The sequence below is a fragment of the Chrysochloris asiatica genome, unplaced genomic scaffold (genome assembly GCF_000296735.1).
Source record: "Chrysochloris asiatica unplaced genomic scaffold, ChrAsi1.0 scaffold00174, whole genome shotgun sequence".
Classification (NCBI taxonomy): domain Eukaryota; kingdom Metazoa; phylum Chordata; class Mammalia; order Afrosoricida; family Chrysochloridae; genus Chrysochloris; species Chrysochloris asiatica.
Genome location: NW_006408692.1, coordinates 1,767,869 through 1,786,182, shown reverse-complemented (window position 1 = coordinate 1,786,182; position 18,314 = coordinate 1,767,869). Strand labels below are relative to the sequence as shown.

At 39.8% G+C, this 18,314-nt stretch overlaps 1 protein-coding gene across 1 annotated transcript in view; it reads right to left on the bottom strand.

The window, feature by feature from the left end:
- The window catches only part of PLXNC1 (plexin C1), a 239,895-nt gene that overhangs the window by 135,639 nt on the left and 85,942 nt on the right, over positions 1-18,314 (bottom strand). The window contains exon 5 of the mRNA XM_006871793.1: positions 6,358-6,472. Within this exon, the coding sequence (XP_006871855.1) occupies positions 6,358-6,472 (115 nt within the window). The remainder of the gene's footprint in view (positions 1-6,357; positions 6,473-18,314) is intronic.

The following is an 18,314-nucleotide window of genomic DNA, read 5'->3' as shown; positions in this document are numbered from 1 at the left end:
CTGCTTCCTTGAATGTTGATGGTTGATCTGAGCTAAATAAAGCCTTTGATAACCTCAATCTTTTCTCCATTTATATGGATGTTGTTTATTGGTGAGGAATTTTGTTTTCTTTACATTGAGGTACAACCCACATGGAAGGCTATGGTCTTTGATCTTCATTAGTAAGTATTCTAAGTCCTCTTCGCTTTCAGCAAGCAAGTTTGTATCATCTGCATATCGCAGGTTGTTAATAAATCTTCCTCCAATCCTGATGCCTCTTTCATCTTCATATAATCCAGTTTCTTGGATTATGTGCTCAGCATATAGGTTGAATAAAGTATTGTGAAAAAGTACACCCTGGTGCACACCTTACCTGATTTTAAACCATTCAGCATTCCCTTGTTCTGCTCGAACAACTGCCTCTTAGTCTATGTTCAGGTTCCTAATGAGCACGATTAGTGTTCAGGAATACTCATTCTCTACAATGTTGTTCATAGTCTGTCAAGTTTCACACAATTTAAAGCCCTTGCATAGGCAGTAAGCATATGTAAAAATCTTTCTGGTATTCTCTGCTTTCAGCCAAGATCCATCTGAAGTCAGAAATTATATCCCTTGTTCCACATCCTCACCCGAATCTGGCTAGAACCTTTGGCTATTCCCTGTCAATATACTGTTACACTTGTTTTCGAATTATCTTTTGGAAATTTTACTTGCATGCGATATTAATGATACTGTCCAATGATTTCACATTCCATTGGGTCACCTCTCTTTGAAATGTGCACAAATGTGACTCTCTTACAATCAGTTGGCCAGATAGCTGTCTTTCAAATTTCTTAGCATAGATGAGTGTCTCCAGTGCTGCATCAATTTGTTGAAAGATCTCAATTTGTATTCCATCAATTCCTGGAGCCTTGTTCTTTACCAGTGCCTTCAGTGCACCTTGAACTTCCTCCTTCAGTATCATTGGGTCTTGATCATATGCTACCACTTGAAATGGCTGAACATGGGCCATTTATTTTTGTTCAGTGACTCCGTGTATTCTTTCCATCTTATTTTGATGCTGTCTACATCATTCAATATTTTGCTCATAGAATCCTTCAATATTGCATGTCAAGGCTTCAATTTTTTTTTCTTCAGTTCCCTGAGTCTGAGAAATGCTGAGCATGGTCTTCCCTTTTGGTTTTCTAGCTCCAGGCCTTTGCACATATCATTATAACGTTTGACCATGTCATCTTGAGTTGCCCTTTGAAATTTTCTATTTAGCTCTTTTACCTCCTAATTTCTACCATTTACTTTAGCATCTCTATGCTGAAAAGCAAGTTTCAGAGTCTCTTCTGGCATCCATTTTGGTCTTTTTCATCATTCTTCTTAATGACTTTTTGCTTTTTTCCCGTATGATGTTCTTGATATCGCCCCACAACTCTTCTGGTCTTCTGTCTTTAGTGTCTAATGCATCAAATCTGTTCTTGAAATGATTTCTAAATTCAGGTAGGATATATTCAAGGTAGTATTTTATCTCTTGTGGATATGTTTTAATTTTCTTCAGCTTCAGTGTGAACTTGCAAAAGAGTAATTGATGATCTGTTTCACAGTCTGCCCCTGGCCTTGTTTTGACTGATAATATAGAGTTTTTCACTGTTTCTTCCCACAGATGTAGTCAATTTCATTTCTGTGTATTCTATCTGGTAAGGTCCATGTGTCTTTTATGTTGTTTATAAAGGTATTGCAATGAAGAAATTATTGGTCTTGCAAAATTCTGTAATGCATTCTCCAAGTGTAGCTTTTATCACCAAGGCCATATTTTCCAATGACTGAACCCTTCCTCTTTGTTTCCAACCTTTGCATTCCAATTGCCAGTAATTATCAGTACATCTTGTTTGCATGTTCAATCAATTTCAAACTGAAGAAGTTAGTAGAATTTTTCAATTTCATCATCACTGGCTTTAGTGGTTGGTCCATAAATCTAAATAATATTGATATTAACTGGTCTTCCTTGTAGGTGTATGGATATTATCCTATCATAAACAGCACTGTTCTTCGAGATAGGTCTTGAAATTTTCTTTTGGATGATGAATGTGATGCCATTCCTCTTCAATTTGCCATTCCTGGTATAGTACACCATGTGGCTGTCATATTTAAAATGGCCAATACCAGTCCATTTCAGCTCTTGAATGACTAGGATATTGATATAATTGTGTTCCATTTCATTTTTCACAGATTCCAATTTTCCTAGATTCATACTTCGTACATTCCATATTCTGATTATTAATGGATGTTTACAGCTATTTCTCTTTATTTTGAGTTGCACTCCATAAGCAAATGAAGGTCCCAAAGGCTTTACTCCATTCGCATCATCATGGTCAACTCTACTTTGAGGAGGCAGCTCTTCCCCAGTCATACTTAGCATTCCAACCTGAGGGGCTCATCTTCCGGCACTATAGCTGACAATATTCTAGTGCTCTTCATCATGTTTCAAAATTCAATATTCTAGTGGTATCTGACAGTGTTCCACTGCTATGCATAAGGTTTTCAATGACTAAGTATTCGGAAGTAGTCTGTCTATTTAGCTTCCTAGTCTGTCTTTGTCTGGAAGCTCAGCTGAAACCTGGCCACCCTGGTGTCCCTGCTGGTATTTAAAATACCAGTGGCATAGCTTCTAGAACCAAAGCAACATGCACGCCACCAGAGTACAACAAATTGAAAGGCAAGTGGTGGAAAACAATTGATATAGCTCTTAATTTTTCAACAGCAACATGGAATCCATAGTGAGATGAGGATGTATTCTTTTCTAATTGGTTTGTACAAAAAGATTCTTTCAAACAGAGGCTCCACATTTTATTTTGTGTTTAGGCTGTTTGCTTGTATCTAGAGTTTTACTGGACTCTTATACAAATGGTTAACATGCTTGAATGTAACTTAAATGTTGGAGGTTCAAGTCCACTCTGAGGTGTCTTGGAAGAAGGGACTGGCAATCTACTTCTAAAAAGAGCAGTCCTTGAAAACCATCTGGAGCACATTTCTACTTGGACACACATTGGGTTACCATGAGTCAGAGCTGATTCAACTGCAGCTGGTTAGAAAGCTACTAGAATGTTACCAGACATATGACTGACAGTTAATTAAACTTTCTTTGAACTGAATTAATGGCTGGAGTTGGAAAAACTATTAACTACTATCTCTGAAGGCCAAGGTCGGGTATTATTTACACAAGGATCTGAAACTTTCCAGTAAGTCAAAGTTAACCGTAAGGGTAGAAGTATTTTTAAATTCTCAGATCATCCCGAATCCTTTGGTGGTGCTGTAGACAGCTAACCGCAAGGCTGGTGGTTCAAATCTACCAGCTGCTCCTCAGAAACCCTACACGGGGTTGCTATGAGTTGGAACCGACTGGACAACACTTAATAACAACAAGAAGATTAACACATGTCGTCAGATGCCTCAACAATTCTATTAAACTGATCAGTGTGAAGGTGGTTTAAAACAATAGCTTTAATCCAATGACTTAATCTCCTTTATCCTGGGAGTCCTGGTGTGGCGCTGTGGGTAAATGCGCCAGACTGCAAAGCCGTTTGAACTGCAAGGTCGGTGGTTCAAACTCACCAGCTTCTCCTCGGAAACCCTATACAGGGTCACTATGGGTTGGAACTGACTCAATGGCACTTATTTCAAACCTGAGAGTGATAGTGAGGCAGACAGGACATTGTGATGGGAAAGACTTGGTGTGGAGGGTGAAGGTAAATCGTGGGACACAGCATGATGAAGAAATCACTATTGACAGCTTCAATGGTTAACTTTTTTTAGATGGTTCTAGAATAGATACCAAGTTTGGTAACGTAGAGGGTCAGAAGAAGAAGAAGAAGAAGACCCTTAGTGAGACAGATTGATAAAGCGGCTGCAGCCATGGGCTCATACATAGCAACAACCGCAAAACTGGCCCAGAATCAGGCAGTATTTCATTCTGTTGTACTAAGGGTTTCCATGAACAGGAACCACCTCAATGTCACCCAACAATAGAAGAGATGTAAACAGTGACTAATTTCCACTAATAAACCCATGGGGGCAGTGGTGACTCAGAGGTAACATTCTTGCCTTCCATCCGAGAGACCTGGGTTGAATTCCTGGTCAGTGTAACTCATGAGCAGTCTGTCAGTGGAGGATTGGGTGTTGCTAGGATGCTGAAGAGGTTTCAGTGGAGCTTCCAGGCTATGATTGGAAGTCTGCTTCTGACAATCACCCAATGAAAACCCTAAGGATCATAATGGTCCAATCTCCAACTAAACATGGACCAGGCATTGGATTGTGTATGGCATCACCGTGGGTTGGAGGCCAACTTGATGGCAGCTAACAGCAACAATAGTCAACCCATAGAAGGTGAGAAAATTGCATAAGCAGCACTTTTAAATTCATGAACAAAGGCATCCTGGTGTGGTGCTGTAGGAGGTACACTGGACCGAAAAGGTGGTTTGAACCGCAAGGTCGGGGATTCAAACTCAGCAGTCACTCCTTAGAAATTCTAACAGGGTCGAAATGTGTTGGAAACAACTCAACGGCACTTAACAACAATAACAGCATTTAGCTGAAAAATTACTCGGAAAATCTTATAATGATAAAAGAAAACTTGCACAGTCTCAACCACTTGGCAGAATCCTGGGTATTTTCGAGGATCAGGGAATTTTCAACCTTTCTTTATTAGATAAAAGTTAGCTATTTTTTCCAAACTGATATGAGAAATAAAAACTTGGCAATACTTATGCTTGGATGTCTAGGTATCTTTTCCACAGCATGTATTCAGTCTTGATCCAGAGCTGGTGGAGATTTGGGATGAGGGTTTTAGAGATCTGCCCGCCCCCACACTGGTGGCCCCCAGGAAGTCCACAGAAAGTGACAACCAAAATAACTTTAAATCGGTGAGATCTGATCAGTTATGACTTGAAAGCCTGATTCTTTTATTATTTATCACTCATTAAATGCTCTGGCTCCCCTTTATTAAATGTTAAATCATCCTAAATGGTATGGTTCTCGCTATTTGAAATGGCAAAGTGTAAGGAAAAAGGGAAAGTGGCCCATTTCCTTGTTAATGTGGCATTCAAATAAAACACAGTCAGCTCAACAGGCAGGTCAACTGGCTGCTGATGGGGACTCTGTACATTTATTCATAACACAAGAGCCATAATTAGGGAGAAATCTCTCCTTACAGCGCCACTGAGTTTGCTAAGCAGGCACTCCATTTTCCTATAAGGCATGGTTAATGAGTATATCAGAAAATGCTTGAATATACTCATTGCTCCTTGTTTTCATCTGATGACAAGTCTGATGTGCTGCCAATGGTGGTGCCAATGCTAGTACCCCACCAGTTTTGCAAGGGACCCCAACTACAATATTCACTGGCCACGTTGCTTTACTCTCCATTTATAACATTATTACTTGAAGCCACGTTAACAGGATACTTGTTAGAAAAATCCTGAACACATTTGTTGTTGTTGAGTGCCATCAAGTCAGTTCCAATTCATAGCGACCCTGTACAAGGTTTCCGAGGTGAGCTTGAACTGCCAACCTTGCAGATCAAATAGACCTTGCAGACTAGTGCAGGTACCCACAGCACCACACCAGGACTCCTTTAAACACATTGTTTTTGTTGTTGTTAAAGGTCACTGAGTTGGTTCCCAGCCACAGTGATTCTGTATAGGATTTTCAAAGAGTGGCTGGTGAGCTTGAACCACAGACCTTGCATTTAAACCAACCTTGCAGTCCAGCTAATTAACCCACAGCACCACCCCAGTACCAATAATCCTTAAATGAGGCGATGCCATGTGTGTCAGAGTAGAACTGTACTCTGGAGGGTTTTCAAAGGCAGATTGTTTTGAAGTCGATCACCAGGTCTTGCTTTCAAAGCACTCCTGGGTGGTCTTCAACCTACAACCTTTCAGTTAGCATTAAGCATTTGCACCACTTAGGGACTCCCACATTAGGAAAATGAGACATAAAACAAAACAAAATTACACAGTTAAGCCATACTTAAAAAATCTTGTTGACCACAAATCTAAATGCCTTATGTCAATATTTTTCTTCTACATTGATAGCCCATATTTTCTTTGAATTCAAATATGGAAGGTCATCTTTAACTCCATCAGACATGACAAACTCCAGGAAGGCAAGCCCATGATGTGCCTGCCTTGTTCAATACAATATCCCACCACCTTGCAGAGTGCATAGTCCCTGCTAGGCATGTGATAGTCATAGGATAAATGGATAGATTCCTATAACTAACCTTATTTGATTGTTAATAAATGATCAGTTCCACATCCTAAAGGAAGTTAGAATCAGGTGGTCAATGAGACAATACAATAGAGACTAACAAATTACAAGCTCCCCTCTTACCTCAGCTTGACTGTTTCGAATCATCTGAATTTTGGGGCACTTTTCAGCTCCAAGTGAAATATCCAGCCAGTTTCGTGTGTCATTTCGGTGCACACAATCTCCTTGAAAAGTGCAGCTACAAAACAAAACAACGACAAATAGCAACGCTGCACACGCATCCGTTAAAACTTTTTCTAGCTTGGCTTCAGTACAAAATGTCAGGCTCCGTATAGAGGGTTATTGATTTTGAGTGAGAATAGGAACATGATGCTAAAATCATGAAAAGCTACAGGAAAACAGCAGAGCATTTTCCCCATCATGTCTAGGAGCAGAGAATAAATGTAGACAACATGCTGAACTTAGACTCCCGAGCCATCTCTCAAGATGACACAGCCAAATACATCCAAATCACATCCTCTTACAGATTCTAAAATAAAGAGCTTCTGTCTAGAAAAAGATCTAGCAAGGAACTAGAAAAGATTACATATTGCATAAATTTTAGGTTTGCAATTTATTCTCAGAAGATCAGCCTATTGTATAATTTTTTTTAAATAAAAAAGTTACTTAAAAAACAACAAAAAAAGCTACTATTTTGTACTTTCAGTATGATAATTAAATAGAAATATTTCAAGGGCAAAGTCTGTCCATGAATTTGATAAGACATTCTGTAACCGTCTGCTACATAACGTTTATTTAGACAGACATCAAACAATATCAACAGATATGGATGAAATGCTTTTCAGGGCCATGTTCCCAAGTAAGTCAGTGAGCTCAGAGGATGCCCCCAAATAAATCTCAAACTATGCCCAGGGCCAAGTACTTTGATAGAGGATCAGAAGCAGAGGGGTGAGATCACAGGCTTGCTTGATGGCTGAGTCACTCTAACTTGGGAACCCTTGCCTTACCAACCTAACACGAAAAATTAATGCAAAGTGCTGCACTACTTTTACAAGTGCTGGACTCTGTGGACAGTATCTTTACGAGTATCAAAAAAAGAACAAAAAATCTTTGGTATCTATGCCTCTTCAAAGCCAAATGTTATAATGAAGGGATGAGGGAGCACCCCTGACCAAGATTTTTAAAGGAAACTGAAAATAACATGAATCATGAGATTGAACACCAACCAGATGATGACCACATTCAGATGTGGGGAATCCCTGAGGGGATCTAGTGAAATGAGCTGTGGGCCCAAACAGCAGATGTGACTTCACAGAAGTTTTATTTCTTCTTCTCTCTTACTTTTTTTTTTTTTTTTAAAGTCTTAAGAATTTAGGTCTCATTTGTCTCTGAACTCTGTGCTAATTTAAATATGGCAAAAATAGAACAGGAAGCCAGAAAGTCTCATCAAACATCAACCAATATTTCAGCATGTCATTCTATTCTAATATTGTGGGGAACCCCATTCACAGTGAATGGAAATGTGTCTGAACTCCCCTGCATCAGTGTCTGTTCCTTTCCAATATCATAACTACAAAAATTTTCATCAGCAATTCACCAAAGTCATAAATTCACCTGACCCGTGATAGCTGGCTCGTCCGTCACGGACATTAAGTTCAAATTAAACCGCCTTTCAATGTCAGGGAGGGTTTGCGATGGAGGGAAAAGGACTACTGGATGGAAAAAACACAGTGTGAGGGGGCTGGTTCCTTGTTTTGTGTCTGAAACAGGTTATGACTCTGTTAAAGTACTACCTACCTCTCATAGGCACTGTGGTTTGACATAAGCACTTCCTCTTCCCATAAGAAGAAGAAAAAAAGTCAGTTCAAGAGCGATTGCAGTGCAAATATTTTTGTAGGCTCTAATGCTGCCTGGGAGTCAAGGCCTAAGGCTGCCAAAAAAACAAGTGTAAAATATTTCATACAAATAGTGCTACAATTTGCCAATTTGTAGGCAGAAAACAGTAGTGCCATTGAATTATCACTCCCTTTTCTGAGCTCCTGTAGCATTTCGTGTCGGAACCACGCATTTTGGTATTTAATCATATGCTGCCTTGAATTACAATTTAACTGTTTCATACATCTGTCTCATTTCTTCCCAAGTAAGCTCTAAGCTCCTCAAAGGAAGGGAGAGCGCCTTTAATATTTCTTTAGCAAATCCCTCAGTGTCTGACAGCATGATATGCAAATACTAGGGTTTCAATAAACATTTGTGAATGACTAGATGAAACATAAAATCTCTATAGGTTCTTTGTGTTTGGTGATTTCTCTTTCTAGAGTTTCCTTACGATTTATGTCTGATTTCACCTCAGAGAACAGAGTCCCTGGTGGTGCAAACAGTGAAGTGCTCAACAACTCGCCAAAAGGTTGGTTGTTCAAATCCACCCAGAGGCACCTCAAAAGACAGACTTGGTGATCTGCTTCCAGAAGGTCACAGACTTGAAAACCCTATGGACAATTATCTGCATGTGGCTCACCATGAGTTGGAAAGGGCTCAACTAACAACCATGAAACAAGTTTGAATAAAAGCTAACAGAATCTGAGGTCTGAGAAGGATCAAACTAGAAATTGAGGTTTCCAGTTTATCTTTTGACAAAAAAAAAAAAAAAGAGAGAGAGAGAGACAAAAGAAAATACAGAGTGAATCTTTCATTTCCTATTTTGCATAAGGTCAAAATAAAACCTAATGACATTTAGGAACTAAATATAAACTTCCTTGTTTTAAAAACACCTCTGAAATTCTGAACTCCTATTCTTTGCCTCTCACTAGTAAAAAACAAAAAACATAAACCGTGACACCAAGTATGTAGAACCAGATGGTCAACCAACAACAGTATCTTATTACTTCTCAAATATTGCAGATTATAAAATCTTCATGACAGCACACTACCCACACATTAAAATTTCTTAAAGATGAGGAGAATATATTATAGCTTCCATATTTTGGTAAACAAATGCAGTTAGTTTGAAATAATTCCTCTGAAATCTACCATTGTATCCTTATGTATCAAGAAGAGCAACGGTCAAGTAAACAAACACACGGAAGTCAAAGCTCAAAGATGATTTCACTGCTGGTCATGACTCTTGGTGATGCTGAATTCTCAGCGAAGCATTTTCAGGCTGATTTCTTAACTGGCTTCATTTCAATTTCTTAAGGCCACGGATCAGAGGAAAATTGAATTTGGATTCGAATAAGCTCATTTTGGAGAAAATAGCAGATACATTTGCTTTCCTTACCTCCCACTATTTTCCCTGTCTCCTTCTCTTCTGAGCGTCTACCCAAAATCCCAAGACTCCCATGCACTACTTTATTTTTCTAGTTCTGATTTTCGGTTAGATCTCACACCTACATATAGGGCCAGTAGGCAGACACCAGTCTATTTGTAAATTAGAAACTAAAGCCTGATCAAATGCAAAGAAAAAGTTGCCTGAAGAAGACAAAGAAAAGCAAGAAGAAAAAGAAAAAGAAAGATTTAATTTTTAAAACTGCTTTTCTTAGATGAAAAATACTGTACTTAACTGATAAGAAGAGGGGGCCTATGCATTAGAACACCGACATTTGCAGATAGCACTCACTTGACCTGCTTTGATGATTGGATGATCAAAGCTCAACTAGAAGCAGAAAGAAGAGGAAAAAAAGAGTAATCTGATACAATTTGATGAACTTGACCTACACCTATGGATGCAGTAGCTCAAAAGAGGGAACAAATCTTTACAGCGAGGATCATTACCACCCCCTCCACACACAGAGTAGACAGGGATCGGGCAACGTGGACATTGGCTACCCAAAATGGGGGGGGGGGGGCTACAAAGGCAAGAAGTGACTGGCTTACAAGCCTTCAAGAGGGAGCCTAGATCCAAAGGGCGTGGGGGAAGGTAGACTCTCCACTGAGTAGTATCCAATCTGTCTGGGCAGGGCTGATGAATGAATATGCGGATACATATCTTGTGATACAATAGTGAATGATTTGTTATCAGGACTGATTGTGAGGGTTGGAAATGTAAAGGTAGACGTTTTGTAGCAGAAGGAGACTTTGCAGTCTAGGAGCAGAGGTCCCTAGGACCATCAAGGAAGAAGAGCAAAGAGTGGGACCCTACCCAGATGGACCCTACCCAGTGGAGATATGGACTGGCTGGGGACTTTCGACTCAGAGAGGGAGAGGGGCTGTGTGCTGATGACCAGGGGACAGGCTTGCAGGGTATATACCCTTTGGTTGGTTGATGGTACATGGAGGGGATTGTAACTATGGCAATGAAATGATATACGGTAGGATGATTGTAAAGCTAATGTTTTCCCATGTAAGTTATGTCATAATTCACAATAAAACATTTAAAAAATTACTGTACTTGAGAATAATTAGGTGAATGAAACTCCAGGGGGGAAAAAGTGTCAGTCTGCTTCCATAAAGATTGTTGTTGATATTAGGTTCTGTTGAATTGATACCGACTCATGGTAACCTTATGCACAACAGAATGAAACACTGGTCCTACACCAATCTTACAATTACTGCTACACTTGAGCCCATTACTGCTGCCACTATCCCAATCTATCTTATTGGGGTTCTTCCTTTTTTTCTCTGATTCTCCACTTTACTAATCATGATGTCCTACTCCAGGGACTGCTCCCTCCTGATAATATGTCGGAAGTATGAGAGACCAAGTCTGGGACATCCTGGCTTCTAAGGAGCATTCTGGCTGTACTTCTATAGAATTAATTTATTCAAAATGAAAGTAGAGTCCAATGTTGCCACTAACTATATAACTCAGTTGCCTCCTCACTTCTCCTCCCACATATTCCATAATTCACACACACACAGTGGTGCTCCAAACCTACCTAAGCCACAATTCATGAACACAACATCTGTTTCTACATTTGCTCTGAAAAATTCAGAAAATGTTTTCACCCAGTAGGTTTGGATCCTGAGCTTTCATGGAAGCCTATCTATTCCATAACATCCCTGAATAACTTACTCACCTCCACTGGCATGTGTGCCAGGCACTGCCAGAATGTTTACTTACTTCTTGCCTACTAGTCTCCACAACCCAGGAAGGTAGGAAATACAATGATTCCTGCTCCATAGAGGAAGAAAGTGAACCACAGAGGAATGCAATAGCATGTTCAAGTCATACAGCTGACAAGGGCAGAAAAGTCTGGCTTCAACCTACACCGATGGATGCAGTAACTCCAAAGAGGAAACAAATCCTTACTGCAAGAATCATTCCCACCCCCTCCATACAAAAAGTAGACAGGGATGGGCAACTTGGACATTGGCTACCCAAAATGGGGGGCGGGGGGCTACAAAGGCAAGAAGTGACTGGCTTACAAGCTTTCAAGAGGGAACCTAGAGCCAGAGGGCATGGAGGAAGGTAGCATCTCCAGTGAGTAGTATCCAACTTGTCTAGGAAGGGCTGATGAAATGAAATGCAGATGGGCCTTTTGTGATGCAATAGTGAATAATTGTTATCAGGACTGATTGTGAGGGATGTAAATATAAAGGAGGGGAGTGATTAACTTTTCAGTCTAGGAGTGGAGGGCCCTGGGACCATCAATGGAGAAGAGCAGAGAGCGGGACCTTACCCAGAGAAGCAGTGATGCCTGAGATGGGAGACAGAGACCATGATGCGGAGAGATGAAGTGGCTGGGGACTTGAGATCCAGAGAGGGAAAGGGGATGTGTACTGATGACTGGGGAGGTGTGGCGGGGGTGGGGGGTAGGTTTTCAGGGTATACCATTTGGTTGGTTGATGATGCATGGACGGGATTGTAACTATGGCAATGAAACGATATATGATAGAATGAATGTAAAACCTGTGGTCTCCCATGTAAACTATCACATAATTCACAATAAAACATTTATATACATATATAAAAGTCTGGCTTCAGAGCCAAGTGCCTGGCCAGTCAACTGAATGGCTCCCTATGGGTCCTAACCAACATTTAACAAGGTGTCCCAGGTGAAAGCATACACATGTCTTCCTGGAACCTCAACAGAGCTGGGAGGATGGCCAGGATGAGGGGTCCAGGAACACCAAAGAGAGAAGATAGGATAGTTTCCAGGATAAAGAAGGTAGCAAGGATATGGAAGAGAAACAGATCAGGATTCTGAGAGGTCACCGGTTTTCGTCTATCACTAGTCCTGAATACAAACCATCCAACTGGAAGTGAAGATTCTAGGAGCTCATTCCTCAACCTCTGATTTACAAATCCACTGTATTCCAAAAATTTACTTGCAAACCATCTGTTTGTATATAGAAGACATCCCCCCCCCCAATAGAAATAATGTTATAAAAGGTGATTGCATTTCTAGGTTAGCCCACATAATCTATTTATCCGTCATGTAACTCCAGTACCATATATTTGCAATAAAAGGGTAGCAGGTACAATGAAATTGTAGCCATTTGCATTATCGCAGTTTTTCTTCTTCTTTACTTATTTGTGTTTCTACTCAGCTGGCAGTCTGGGAACAGTGCCCAGCTGGATCGACTTTTAAATTTATTATTACAGTATTGTATTTATACCGTATTCCTCTTTTTTTTTAATGGGCATGGTTTAAATTATTAATTGTTTTTATGCCAACATAAAGAACAGGGAGACCAAGCTCTAAAAAGAAACTGGTTTCCAGACAGGTGAAATAAATGCCCATGGGCTGAGCTGGAGACCTTGAAAATCTGACTCTATTAGACTAGAGTCTCTCAGTAAAAATTTACCACTTACTCAACCTTGAAATAGAAGCTCTGAACTCAGAAATGTAGCTTCTACTTCCTGCCACTCGAATTTCATCAGCATCCTCTAATCTAATTGTTCACAAAGAGCAGACAGTCCCTGAAGGAATCTGATAACAAATATCAGGTAATTGTCTTCAATGTGGGAGTTAGTGTGACCTATCATAAAGATTCTACACTGATATAATATCAGAAAACTTTTAACGGGGAAACAATCCTGCCTCTCTTGCTGGGAACAGGAGACTGCGTAGATGCTGAGGGAGGGTTTTGCTACAAGAACACACCAAGGTCTTCTGCTACTCCAAAGTGACTTGAGATAGATGTCTGCGTTTTAAAGAAAGGAACAAAGCCCAAAGGAGGGACCAGGTGGCCTCCAGAATCAGGGGCTTTTATAAAAATTGTTGGTGCACAAAATAAAGAAACGAAATTCTATTGAATAGATAGAATAGGAAGTCACAGTGAAAACTAAACTCCAATTAAAGACCTCCAAAGTCTGGAGTCCTGGTGTGGCATTGCAGGATAATGCATTGGACCACAAGTCCAGTTTGAACTGCAAGGTCGGTGGTTCAAATCTAGCAGCCACTCCTCGGAAACCCCATACAGGGTTCCTGTGAGTTGGAGCTCACTTGACGGCACGTAACAACAACAACCAATGTCAAGAAGGGGAATGCCAAAGCACAAGACCAAAATAACTTGCTGGGAAAGCTGAAAAATTGCATCTTCATCACCATAGGTTAAAGTCAGTCAGTATCATGAGAGTATGCTAATAAGAGGCAATTTCAGGGGGAAAAAAATTCTTAAAGCTAAAATGTCTAACATTCCAAACAATGTTCTTTCACACCATTTAATTCATTTATTCCTCAAAACAAGACTATGGTCTTGGTACAAAAACTGTTCAAATCTTACAAATGGGGAAAATCGAGACATCAAAGGCTCCTATTGTGTATACAAGTGTTGTCCATGGTACCATTTACTGACCCTTTCCCAGGGGCCAGACGCTGTTCCTAGTGCTTTACATGTATGAACTCAATAGACTGACTCACAGCCACCTCATAAAGTGGGCACCGTCATTCCCATTCCCATTTTAGAGATGAAAACTGAGGCATAAACCAAACCAAAACCAAATCCATTACCATCCAGTTGATTTTGACTCATAAAATCCCTGTGGGACAAAGTACAATAGCCCCACAGGGTTTTTAAGGCTGCATGTTTTATGGAAACAGACTGCCTCATCTATCTCCTGGGGAGTGGTTGGTCCATTAGAACCACAGACTATTTGGGCTCCTCAAAGTCAGGTATGTTGTTGTTAAGTACTGTATAGATGCAAAAGTGTTGTCATTGAGTGGTGGTGGGTTTGAACCTAAGTCTAGTGCTTATCTTACAACATCACACCAGGACTTAAATAACATGATGTTGAATACCAGCACTCAGATGCTGGCATCTATATGCTTATTACTATGCAAATTGCCAAAAATTTTCTAAGGTTTCCAGGTAAGCAGCACTTAAACATTTGTTGCTGTTAAGTTCCGTTGAGTTGGTTCCAAGTTACAGCGAGCCTATGTACTACAGAACAAAACACCGCCTGCTCCTATGCCATCCTCATAGCTGTTGATACACTTGAGTCCATTGTTGCGGCCACTGTGCCAATGTGACTCATTGGAGTCTCCCTCTCTTTCTCTGTCCCTCCCCTTCACCAAACATGCTGCCTTTCTCCAGAGACTGGTCCTTCCTGATAATACATTCAAAGTATGAGAGATAAAGTCTGGCCATCTTGGCTAATAAGGAGTATTCTGGTTGTACTTTTTCCAACACAGATTTCTTTTTCTTTTAGTAGTCCATGGTACCTTTAGTATTCTTCTCCAACACAACTCAAATGCATCAAGTCTGCTATGGTTTTCCTTATTCACTGTCCACCTTGCACAGTCACATGAGGCTACTGAAAATACAATGGCTTAGTTCAAGAGAACTTTAGGCCTCAAACTGATGTATTTGCTCTTGAACACTCTAAAGAGGTCTTGTGGAGCAGATTTACCTAATATGATACATTGTTTTGTTTCTTGGCTGCTGCTTCCATGAGTGGTGATGGTGGATCCAAGCAAGGTGAAGTCTTTGATAACTTCAATCTTTTCTCCATTTATAAGGATGTAATTTATTGGTCCAGTGGTGTGGATTTTTATTTTCTTTACATTGGGGTGTAACCCATACTGAAGACTGTGGTCTTTGATCTTCATCAGTAAGTATTTTAAGTCTTCTTTGCTTTCCGCAAGCAAGGTTGTATCATCTGCATATCGCAGGTTGTTAAAGAGCCTTCCTCCACCCTGATACCACATTCTTCATCATGTAACCCAGCTTCTCTAATTATTTGCTCAGCATGCAAACTGATTAAATGCCGTTAAAGAATACAACCCTGATGCACAACTTTCCTGATTTTAAATCATTCAGTGTCTCCTTGTTCTGTTGAACAACTTCCTCTTGGTGTATGTACAGGTGCCTCAAGAGCAGGATTGCATGTTCTGGAATATTCATTCTCTAAAGTGTTGTCCATAGTTTGTCATGATCCGTCAAGTCAAAATCCTTTGCATAGTCAATAATGTGCAGGTTAACATATTTCTGGTTTTCTCTGTTTTCAGCTAAGATCCATCTGATGTCAGCAATGATATTCCTCATTCCATGTTCTTTTCTGCATCTGACTGGAACCTCTGGCAGTTCAAGTATTATTACAGCCATTTAAAAAATTATTATTAGTGAAATTTTACTTGCATGCGATATTAATGATTTGAGGATTTCTCCTTTCCGTTGGGTCACCTCTCTTGGAATGGGCACAAATATTTCTTCTCACCAGTTGGCTAGGTAGCTGTCTTTCAAGTTTTGTGGCATAGATGAGTGTCTCAAGTGCTGCATCAGTTTGTTAAAAGATTTCAGTTTGTATTCCATCGTTCTTGGAGTCTTGTTCTTTATCAGTGCCTTCAGTACCATTGGCTCTTGATCATATACTACCCCTTGAAATGGTTGAACATCGATCATTTCTTTTTGGTACAGTGACTGTGTATTCCATTCATCTTCTTTTGATGCTTTCTTCATCATTCAAAATTTTGCTCAAAGACTCTTTTGTATTGAAACTTGAGTTTTTCCCCCCAGTTCTCTCAGCTTGAAAAATGCTTATGCTGAGCATGTCCTCCCCTTTTGGTTTTATAACTTCAGATCTCTGATCATTTCATTTTAATATTAGACTTTGTCTTCTTGAGCTGCCCTTTGGAATTTTCTGTTCAGCTCTTTTACCTCCTCATTTCTTCCATTTGCTTTAGCATCGCTGTGCTGGAGAACAAGTTTCAGCATTTCTTCTGACATCCATTTTGGTCTTTTGTTTCTTCCTTGTCTGCTTAATGACCTTTTGCTTTCTTTCTGTATGATGTTCTTGATATCATCTCAAAACCCTTCTGACCTTCAGTCTTTAGTGTCTAATGCATTAAATCTGTTCTTCAGATGATCTCTAAATTCAGGTGGGTTATGTTCTAGATCATATTTTGCCTCTCGTAGATGTTTTCATTTTCTTCAGCATCAGCCTGAACTTGCAAAAGAACAATTGGTGGTCCATTCCACAGTCTGCCCCTGGCCTTGTTTTGACTGATGATGTGGAGTTTTCCCACAGTCTCTTCCCATAGATATAGTCAATTTGATTTCTGCATATTCCAACTGGTGAAGCCCATGTGTATAATAATTGTTTTTATGTTGTTTAAAAAAGGTATTTGCAATGAAGAAGTCATTGGTCTTGCAAAATTCTATCATGTGATCTCCAGCATTGTTTTTATCACCATGGCCATATTTTCCAATGATTGATCCTTCTTTGCTTCCAACCTTTGCATTCCAATCATTAGTAATTATTAATACATTGTGATTGAATGTTTGATCAATTTCAGACTAAAGAAGTTGGTGGTTGTTGTTGTTAGGTGCCGTCCAGTCGGTACCAACTCATAGCGACCCCATGCATAACAGAACGAAGCACTCTCCGGTCCTGGGCCAACCCCACAAAGAAGTTGGTAGAATTCTTCAATTTCATCATCACTGACTTTAGTGGTTGATGTGTAAATTTGAATAATAGTAGTATTAACTGGTCTTCCTTGTAGGTGTATGGATATTATCCTTTCACAGACAGCATGGTATTTCAAGATAAATGTTGAAATGCTCTTTTTGATGATGAATGGGATGCCATTTTGCCTCAATTTGTTATTCCCAGCATAGTAAATCTTGTGGCTGTCATATTAAAAATGGTCAATACCAGTCCATTTCAGCTCACTAATGTCTAGGAGATCAATGTTTATGCATTCTATTTCATTTTTTATAATTTCAAATTGTCCTAGAATCATATTTTGTACATTCCATATTCTTATTATTAAAGTATGTTTACAGCTGTTTCTCCCCATTTTGAGTTTTGCCGCATCAGCATACAAAGGTTCCAAAGACTTACTCCATTCACGTCATCACAGCCAACTCTACTTTGAGGAGGCAGCTCTTCCCCAGTTGTATTTTCAGTGCCTTCCAACCTGAGGGGCTCATCTTGTGGCACTATATCTGACAAGATTCTTGCACAATTTATCATGTTTCAGTATTTGTTATTCTAGTGCTGACAAAGTTTTACTTCTATTCATAAGGTTTTCAGTGTCTAAACATTTAAAGTTGTCTGCTTCTCCTTCTTCCTAGTCTGTCTTCATCTGGAAGCTCAAATGAAATCTATCCACGATGGGTGAACCTGCCAGCATTCAAAATATCAGTATCATTGCTTCCAGCATCACAGCAAAATGCAAGCCACCACAGTGTGACAAATTGATAGACCAGTGCCTGAAAAACAGCAAATAGGCCTGCCACAGCATGGGCTACAAAGGAAAATATAACATTTAATGTCTAAGCACTTCTCAAATTGTGTTCCTTGGGTTCTTTTGTACATCAATATTAGCAGATGGTTCTAGTGCCAACAAGTTTGGGAAACATTAGTTAAATAAATTAAAATTCTCTGCCATGGGACTTCTCATGCTGATGCACTTTGTGACGTTCCAAGATAGGAACAAATGACATATGTCTTCAAACTTTTGTCTTCTGAAGGATGTTCTGAGGGATTAGGAGTTCTAGTCACATACATTGGAAAGCACTGCTCTATCTTTTTTTTTTTAATGTTTTATTGTGAATTATGTAATAGTTTACATGGGAGAACATTAGTTTTACATTCATTCTATCGTATATCGTCTCATTGCCATGGTTACAATCCCCTCCATGCAATCTTCTTCAGCACACAGTCACTCTCCCTCTCTGGATCTAAAGTCTCCAGC